Below are 9,777 nucleotides of genomic sequence, written 5' to 3'. Positions count from 1 at the left end.
CAGATTCATACCTGGCCTATCTCTCCCTCAAGGTTTTTGTTCCAAGCAGACTCCTGATTTATCGGGTACCACTTGATTCCCCAGTGTGACTCCCAGATCGCCAACTACTGTGAAGCTGTGGGTACCGTCTTGGACTCGTGAATCAGGTTGCAAATGCAGTATTGTGACGAAGCCAAATCCTCTCTTCGAGGTTCTCGGCTTCTACGCTTGTATTAGCCAGCGTAGATCAAGGTGGAGAGGAACTGCATAGAATCTCGGTGTGCTTGCCGTTGAAGTTTGTGCAAGGTTAACTTCGCTACTCGCATTTGACAACAGCCATAATTCAAGTGGATGGCACCGTGCTTATTAGACTGTATGACAGCATGTTATCAACAGTAGAATTCAACTGCTGTCGGGCTCCGGTCACCCGAGGCGACTCACTATAAGATCGGCGAACCGGAAGGTTCACAGCTTGATATATTTATTGATTTATTGCTGAAGACTCATAGAATATCAAATCAATCAACCTGGGGGATAGTTTTTCTCAGGTCATGTTAACCAAGGAGCTCGACATCCTTATGGACGTCGACCCTTTGCCTAGTAGTGTCATTGACAGCTCTCAATAACACTGACTTGGAACAGATTACGGAATTTTACGAATACCGAGGACGTGCCAGTGAGTTTAAGGGACTATTCTTACCTTTTTCAAGAAGAAGCCACTACAGAATCCTGAGATCATACCGAAGCTCAGGGGTTCAGCCACTTCGCCGAGATTCGTCTCGGACATCACCTGAATCAAATCTTCCGCGTGTGGAATGAAGCTCCACTATCGGTGATAGTAGGCCGAGCGAGAGTTGCAGGGAATAAAGAATTTTCTGAGTAATTCGTAAAATTTCAATTCAGAGAAATGAATAAAAGCGACAGCCAAATCCCGATCTTGCATTAGAACACTGCTGTGGTCACCTGCGATAGGTTTCGCTGCTCTCTTTTTGGGGGGTCAATCAGTCTCTGTCCGACCATCTTTTCTTCAGCCCAACAATGATTCACTCGCAAGGTATCTCTAGCCATGCCTCCCGCAATCAGAGAGGCTCCGGTGACGCCGACGAAACGTCGAAGAGTATTTGCTCGGAAGAAACAACAACGAGCAAATCCGCTCATAAATCCTGCGGAAACCATCCAATTACGAGACTCGGCACCCCGAGGCTGTCAGAGCCGAGATAAGAGTGAAAAATGCTCGATGGGGTAACACAACTGAACCGGAACATAACCTCTGAGCGGTGGAGGAATATATGTTCGCTTTCCTCAGCTGAGCATAGGAGTTTCCTCACCAACTATAGAGGAAGTTCACACTCGAATTCAGGTAGAAATGTGCAGAAACCGAGAAAAAAATCCCCAATTTCTTCTCACCAACAGAGGAAATTGACCATGTGCATGTCTATGAGAACTGTTAAACCCCAAATTCAACTACAAAAAGAAACATGATATCAGCCCATCATATCAACCATCAGATCCTCTCGAGTTCTGAGAACCCAATTATCATCATCTCCACGTTGTTGTGAAGCGAGACGCTTCCGTTTGATCGAACAGAACGCCTCCAGATCGTCCATAGCCAAGGCCTCTACAGAAACAACCACACATCGGAGTTTCCCCCGTAATATGAGAAACACTAGTGAAAAAATATCTCACAATTCACTCCGCGGAGAACAATTGTATTATCGGTCGCGGAAACATACACGTCTTGAATTTGCATGGAATATTACGCCACTTCACGTTAAACGGGTGAAACTCCACTGAGTGCGTAAGTTTCGAACAATATGATCAGAAGATACCACCGCGGTAATTCACCCGACGAAATGGCAAGCGCAGGTTCGAATCCCAGTGTAGTCATTCTATGCTTGATAAGCATAACAACTCAATAGTGTTGGAAAGTATGCATATCTTCAATTGCATGTCTTGATGACAATATAAGCATTCTGGGGAAATTCTGCGAAATTCTTTTTATTCATACGAATTCAGGTAGAAGTGTACGGAAACCAACAAGAATTTCTTCAGAAATTCCGTATTGTGACCAACACACGTAGTTGACTACATGCATTTTTCCTACCCTGAAACTCACCCTCGCAATCTAACATCCCATGCATTTTACACGGCCAATGTACACTACTCTCAGCTCTGAACAATATAGGCACCGAAATACGATCCTCTCCTGTTGATCCCGGCGTTGCTCGGTGAACCTACAACTACCCCATTATACACAAATGTTCAATACTAGCGATGATGCTCAGCGCAAATTCTCTGAGTGCATCTCGATCTTCTTCAGAACTATAATAATGTCAGAAACCAACTTTTCCTCGTTCGTGTCGATAATTCATCCGCTAATTCGCCGAGTATTTTCAATTCATATCGCGAATATCGCGTGTTTCGCATGGAGTATTACCCCACTTCGCGTAAACCGGTTGAAACTCTAATGATAACAGTATGCTGCATAGACGAGAAAAAGTTATAATAATGAACTATGCACCACAACTTCCCAACTACGCACAAACATTCGATAATCCCACTGAAGCCTAGCGACGGTTCTCAGTGCAAATCCACTTAAGAGCATTCACTAAGATCTGAGTGCATAACGACGTTTTTCGACAAAATTTTCTCGTTTGTAGCTTATTATTGATAATCACAGTATTATGAAATATGCTAAGCAAAATAGTAATAGTAATAATGAATATGATGATACTATTACATATTATTACATTACTGTTACATTATTATTACCGAGGTTTGGCCGCACATTCCGGAGCTGCTGAGCTCACTGCTATACTCCTATACTAGGGAAAAAGGAGGGCTGCTATATACAAACGGGTATGATTTATAAACGATTGAAATTACATGGAGTTTCACCCGTGATATGATAAACGCTAGTAGAAAACATATTTCACGACCGCTACATAGCGCGAATATCGCGTTTTTCACCGATTTTAACGCCACTTCACGTAAAACAGATGAAATTTCAATCCGCTGCAGTGACACCTGCACCCACATACCGTCGCCGGAATTTTATCATCAGAAATGATACTCATAAAGTCGCCGGGGAATACCACAACCGACACGTCGTCCGAAACGAGTTCATCAACAGGTCGCCATCCATCTTCTGGACACAGGATCTCGAGTGAGGATCCTCCCCCTCCAGTGCATGCTATAACCTGAATTTCAAGACCCTTATCTATTATCTGCGGATCAGGACCATTTCACGGCGCAGAGCGCCTGTGTACGTACGTGCAACTGTATAGTATGCACATGGTAAAATACGTGTGTTGGTGAAAACACATGGAAACTTCAAGGAGTTTTGAGAGATTCTTGTAGGTTTCCGAAAACCTCCACTTCAATTCGTCTGTGAACTTGTATAACTAGTGAGGAAACTGCTGAGGGAAGCAAAAATACATTCCTCCATCACTGACGGTAATAATGGACAGCGCACTTCGAGCAGAGAACCCACCCGTTCTACGTGAAGTGGAGTGATGCTCTGTGAAAAGCGCGATATTCGCGGTGATATGCAGTAGTCGTGAAATATATTTTTCACTGATGTTTTTTTCATACCACTAGGGTCGAGAAACTCCACTGTATAGAGGTTAGTTCAACGCCTATGACTGTTGAGACATTTCAAACAACGTTTGGATGAGCACCTATACGGAATGTGATTCTCTTTTGTTTTAAAATTATGGTTGACATTATAATGCGTGGTCTCGTATATTCACGTACATGATAAATTACTTATAATTGATAACATCAATAATTATATAATATATATCAATAGAGTTCCACCCATGATGTGAAAACATATTTCACGACTACTACATGTCACCGCGAATTTCGGGTTTTTTCACCGACTATCACGCCACTTCACGAAAAACGGGTGAAACTCTACTATACACCCCTCCACATATACCGCATATAATACGGTTGCAGGTTTTCTGGTTTGGTAGACTCTGGTCGCCGATTCAATTCGAATGCTAGTTGTACTAGCACTTTACTTTTTTTCATGCTAGTTGTTTATTCAGTTACGGTGATATGAATCTGTCGGGCTATCCCAGGTGGATTTGTATTCCGTACCCTACTTCGTATGCGCTTGAGGAAAATTCAGCACTTCATACCGCAATTTTCCATGAAAACGGAATGTGACCATCTCCCCTACCGTAAAGAAACTAGCATCGGTATGGGGGCCAAAACCCCCATCGCGATAGTGACAGAATCGTATCGTTGAATTCGACACGCCATCTTTCCGCTCTTCCATTGGCAGCAAATCAACACATTGCTCGAGGGCCGTAGCACCTATCCCATAATTTTGCTAATTTCATCAAAATCGAAACAAAAGCGCACGCCCACTATTGTTTCCGGTCAAGTATCTCTCGATGGAGCGACATAGCGCCTTCGTGATTCCACTAGCGATCGCCACATAGGCCAGCACAGGAACTCTCACCCGGGATGAGTCAAACCCTAGCGGAATAAGTCTACTGCCACCTCGCGCATAAGCGAGATGGAGATCTACGAACTCCGCAGAACCTCGATGAGAATACCTGAAAGATTTAAGTTAGTGATAGTTACTATCACCGTCGTCGAATATGTGTTGATGACAATATGAATTTTTTGGGGATATTTTCATTGGTTTTTTTACACTTCTATTCGAGTTCTATAATCAATGAGGAAACTCCCGAACTCAGTTGAGGGAAACGAAAATCTATTCCTCCAGCCTCTTCTCGAAACGATGCTATCTACATTCAAAAGAAGATTTAATCATTTCAAGCCTCCCAGGGAAGCTCCCCGACGCGCGTAGTATGGGAGTATCATCATTTGCGATTTCACCTATAATTCTGGAAAGGATTTTCTCTTCCCTACAGACTTATTACATAATATAAGATATTAATATATGATATTTCTTTATCTCCATTTTTATAATAATGATAGTGTTAATAGTTCATTGGAGTTTCACCCGTTTTACGTGAAGTGACATAAAACTCGGTGAAAAACGCGAAATTTGCGCTATGCAGTAGTCGTGAAATATGTTTTTCACTAGTGTTTTTCATATCACTAGGGTGAAGAAACTCCAATATTAATAGATGTCCTCTAAATATATATAAATAACGATATATGGTATATTAATAAAGTTTCACGACCCGTTTTACGTGAAGTGGCGTAAAACTCGGTGAAAAACGCGATATTCGCGGTGATATGCAATAGTCTTGAAATATATTTTTCACTAGTGTTTTTCATCTCACTAGGGTCAAGAAACTCCATTGATATTGAAACATGTATATTTACTAATATTAACTCGTATTATCACCCAACAGGTCGCCCTTTGAGCTTCTTCATATTTCCCCCTCCCGCGATTCGTTGCTTTTCCTCTTCATTTAACGCAAAGTACTCTGCGACCTCGCCGAGCATTCTATGCTGAACTCGGTGATGGTTGTGACGAACCACGAGGAAACCGCGTAACTGAAGTATAGTGTTGGAGTAGGAGTATATACTTGGTTTCCTCAGTAGCTGAGCTCGGGAGTTTCCAAAGCTAACTATTCGGATAGATAAGAATTCCCTCGAAATTCTCGAATTGTCACCGGCAAATGTCGTTGTCCATGTGCATACTTTAACAATAGTGGAGTTTCACCCGTGATATGAAAAACACTAGTGAAAAACATATTTCACGACTACTGCATATTGCCAATATCGCGTTTTACGCCACTTCACGTAAAACAGGTGGGACTCCGATGAATAGTAATCATTGAATAATCTTTCACGTATCATTTTATTTCTATTTTTCATTTATTCAGAATCGATTTTGTGGTAAACAATATTCCCAGGAAAATCGATCTCCGTAGAAAACTGATATCACCAATATGTCGCTTCGTCCTCCACTGCTGTCACTCTACAATATTAGATACTCTCCCGATGTACAATACTCGCAAATGCAAACGCTCATATGCAACCCGGGGAGTGAAAATTCATATATTTCCCTCCAAATTCAGTACTTAATTAGAGTACTGTTACTCTGGTTTGATCAACACCTACTTTCAATTCATCGACAACAATCTTGTCGATATCCCCATCCGGTGATGCATCCATGGATATTTCTTCCGCCACATGGTCGTATAAAAAAGTTCGCTTTTCGCTCATTGGAGTTTCACCCTAGTGATATGAAAAACACTAATGAAAAACACATTTCATATATCACATGGCGAAAAAGGCGTAAAACACATATGGTGTTTCCACTCACGTTCCGCGAGTGGGATCTTGCTAGTCGTTGTCTTACTCCTCAGGTGTTTGTGTTAGAGCCTCCAAGTAGCGCAACTAGGGTGAAAGATTTGAGAGAAATTTTCAGGATCCCCTCGCTTTCCTCCCGAGAGGAGTGACCGCCACTATTGAGTTAACCGCATTGACCCCCATGGAATTACATTTCCAGGGACGAGTTCGACAAACTAGGACTAGTTACAGTGGACCAACTTACTAGTCGCAGCTTATTCCTGCTATCTTGTGCTATCTTAGTATAAATGTGTACGTAAGCACATAGCGAAAATCCTACCATGGGTCGTACTGCAAGAAGGAACTCAGTCTCAGAGGAGCTCAGTTAGCTTCACCCTCTCTCATTGTCCTGTCGTCTCAACATCCGACCGAATCTCCCCCCCCCCCGCAGTGTCGATCAACTTGTGCTATCTTAATATAGATATGTACGTAAGCACATAGCGAACATAAGGTCCACATTGATGTTTTGTATACTGCTGTACCTCAACCTACTGTGCATTGAGTTCTACGAGTTATACAATGGCAACTTGATCAACAACCAATCACTACACCTTTTCAATCTCAAATTCAGCAAATGAAGGGTGAAACAGATTAGAAAAATGAAATTTGATTTTAGTCGGATGAAAAGAGTTTTTCACCGAGTGAAAGTTCAAATTCGAAATGAAAGTTCGACTTTCGTAGACCACTAAAAAATGAAAGTTCAAATTCGTAAACGAAATCTATGAATTCGGAAACACAAGTTCAAACTAGTCAAACCACTGAAAGCTCATTTTCACGCACTTACACCACATCTCGATATGCGCTATTCACACTCCACGAGTTGACAACTCGCACAATGTGCGAAGACTGCTCGAAGTACTTCTCAAATGTGAACAGTTATTGCACTGAGTGAGATTCACGGGTAGTTCTCCGGAACGAAAAAAGTTGAAGTCGAACGATACGCACATCCACAACATATAAACGGCGTTTCAAACCACCGATCCGAGTTGAAGAAATTCCGGTATAACCGTGTATTAAAAAAATAACAAAAAACTCTAGAAGACGTTCCTCCCATACTTAATTTTCAACATAAAACTCAACAACTACTCCAACACATACTAGAAACGACGCTGCTTTCCTTCTTTCTCTAGTATTAATGCTTCCTCGACGATCAGTCCATCGCCAATCTCTCTTTACCACCGCTCATTAGATTCAACAAGAGCGAGTCCGAGTTCAGTACCTATCATCGTAAATTCAAATCCTCGGCAAAATCGTCACTTATTTCACTACCATTTTATTTCGGCTCACTGCCATGTGATGAGCAATTTCCTTTGCGGCGTCAATTCGTCTCAATTCTACGAAACCGGGATTATTCTGGATCGCCGAGCCAATCATCTTAGCAGACTCCATTTCACCTGACACAAACATTGTTGGAATAGGAATATATATGTTGGCTTTCTTCAGCTGCTGAGCTCAGTAGTTTCCTATACAGTGTTGGAGTAGGAATATATGTAATCGCTTTCCTCGGCTGCTGAGCTCACGAGTTTCCTATACAGTGTTGGAGTACGAATATATGTAATCGCTTTCCTCAGCTGCTGAGCTCAGGAGTTTCCAAAGCTAATCATAAAGGAATTTATATGCGAAGTCGGGTAAAATGGTACAGAAACCAATGAGAATACCGCGAAATTTCCTCAGAACTTTCATAGGCACCAACACATGCAGTTGACCATGTGCATATTATCCCCCCGCACTGGGTGCAAGCCTGACGATAGTGTAATTCATATAGAGATAAACAAGGCAAAAAATAATTATTTTTCTTCTCAAGAAAGAGCGTGAATATTCCCATGAGAAAAAAGAGGCAGAGAGTCCGCATTATAGCAATTACAGCAATGGAGTAGTGACAAAGTGAAAACAAATTTCCAACGAAGTAAAAGTGAATTTGAAGCTCTGGCTCTATAAAAATTGTATTTTTCCACATTTTTACACTTTATGCTAACAAGCATCGAGCAGTTGGCCTTAGAATGCAGCGAGTAACTGCAGTCAAGTACCACATACAATTTCACTTTATATATTCATTTTCAAGATAGAATCGCCCTCGAGTAATAACACCATTGCACATTCCTCAGCTGATGAGTTCAGCAGTTTCCGAAGCCAATTTTAGCAGCTTACATACAAATTCAGCGAGAAATGTACAAAATCCAATGAAAATTTCCTCAAATTTTCCACGACTCTCACCAACACATGTAGTTGACCATGTGCATATTTTCCCACAGCGAATAACACTCTACACAATCGACGGGAAACGTCATACCCTGAGCCTTGATGATGATATTCTTCTTCATTTCCTGGGCCTTCAACACTTGATATTTCGCTTTTTCAGCCTGCTGTTGAGCCACCTGCTTCTGTTCAACTGCGCCCGCATATCTACATACAAACTCACATAAAAATAAGCGATAATATTCAATTATAGAATTGGAGTTTTTTCACCCTAGTGAAAAAATACTAGTGAAAAATATATTTTAAAACTACTGCGTAGCGCAAATATTGGGTTTTCACTTCACGTAAAACGCGTTAAACTCCAATATATAGCCAATCATAAGCCTCTTACTCTGGTGAAAAGGCGAGATCAACAATAGCGACATCGTCCAGAATCAAGTTGAATTCTCGGGCGCGTTCGACCAACTCTTGTCGAATACGACGAGACACGACCTAAAATAGAAGGCATGCAAAAACCACTAGAAAAACACGTTTGAGTTCACCTCACGCTGAGTGACCAACTCCGAAGCGTTGAACTGCGCAACGACCGATTTCAAAACCTCATTGATGATGGACGGTAGGACCTGTGGACGCAAAAGTATTTTCAAATCCAGTATTAATATAAAATATTAACATCTATATGTGTCGGCGACAAATTTGAAAATTCTGAGGAAATTTGGTAAAATTCTTATTGGTACAATATTTCGACCTGAATAGGCTCCTATAATTAGGGAGGAAGCTCCTGAACTCAGCTGAGGAGAGCGACCATATATTCCTCCAACACTAGTAAAATGAAAATGAATATTGAATTACCTTCTCATCGTAGTCTGAACCAACATAGCGGTATATAGCCGGTAGTTTATCTTCTCTAGGACGACACAGTGTTCGTAGGGAAATGCTGACCATCTGGAGATCCTTGGAACCCGTGAGGGACACCTAAAGATGATAATTTAATACCGTAAACCGGACGAATCAAGTGGCCTCTTACCAGCGTTCTGGGCTTAGTTCTAATATCGAAGTTGATCGGTCTTTCGAACCAAGGTACCATCACGTGAGTTCCTTCAGAGTAGAGGTCTTCTTGGATACCGCTGAGTCTGGAGAACTTGATGGCTCGATGACCGGCATCGACTAAACAGGGGAAGAAATATGTACCATATTTGGGCCTATTCTGTATCTTGCAAGGTTGAACCTAGGATACTCCATCCTACTATTACCGTTAAAAAGGCAATTCTTAAAAGCCCAGACCGAGCCGCCGATCCCCACGGTCCCGACCGT

General features: G+C 41.8%; 2 protein-coding genes across 2 annotated transcripts in view; both read right to left on the bottom strand.

The window, feature by feature from the left end:
* The window catches only part of Pmar_PMAR022585 (conserved hypothetical protein), a gene marked incomplete at both ends in the record, with an annotated part of 1,042 nt that extends 737 nt beyond the window's left edge, over positions 1-305 (bottom strand). Inside the window, one exon of the mRNA XM_002784896.1 lies at positions 300-305. Within this exon, the coding sequence (XP_002784942.1) occupies positions 300-305 (6 nt within the window). The remainder of the gene's footprint in view (positions 1-299) is intronic.
* A 7,112-nt stretch (positions 306-7,417) lies between these two features.
* Positions 7,418-9,777, bottom strand: part of Pmar_PMAR022584 (Prohibitin-2, putative) — a gene marked incomplete at both ends in the record, with an annotated part of 2,529 nt that continues 169 nt past the window's right edge. The window contains 8 exons of the mRNA XM_002784895.1: positions 7,418-7,486; positions 7,537-7,661; positions 8,558-8,670; positions 8,855-8,955; positions 9,006-9,086; positions 9,316-9,438; positions 9,491-9,630; positions 9,766-9,777. Of these exons, the coding sequence (XP_002784941.1) occupies positions 7,418-7,486; positions 7,537-7,661; positions 8,558-8,670; positions 8,855-8,955; positions 9,006-9,086; positions 9,316-9,438; positions 9,491-9,630; positions 9,766-9,777 (764 nt within the window). The remainder of the gene's footprint in view (positions 7,487-7,536; positions 7,662-8,557; positions 8,671-8,854; positions 8,956-9,005; positions 9,087-9,315; positions 9,439-9,490; positions 9,631-9,765) is intronic.

Source organism: Perkinsus marinus (genome assembly GCF_000006405.1).
Source record: "Perkinsus marinus ATCC 50983 genomic scaffold scf_1104296934368, whole genome shotgun sequence".
Lineage (NCBI taxonomy): Eukaryota > Perkinsozoa > Perkinsida > Perkinsidae > Perkinsus > Perkinsus marinus.
The sequence above is the reverse complement of the archived record's forward strand: the minus strand, read 5'-3'. Positions and strand labels throughout refer to the sequence as shown.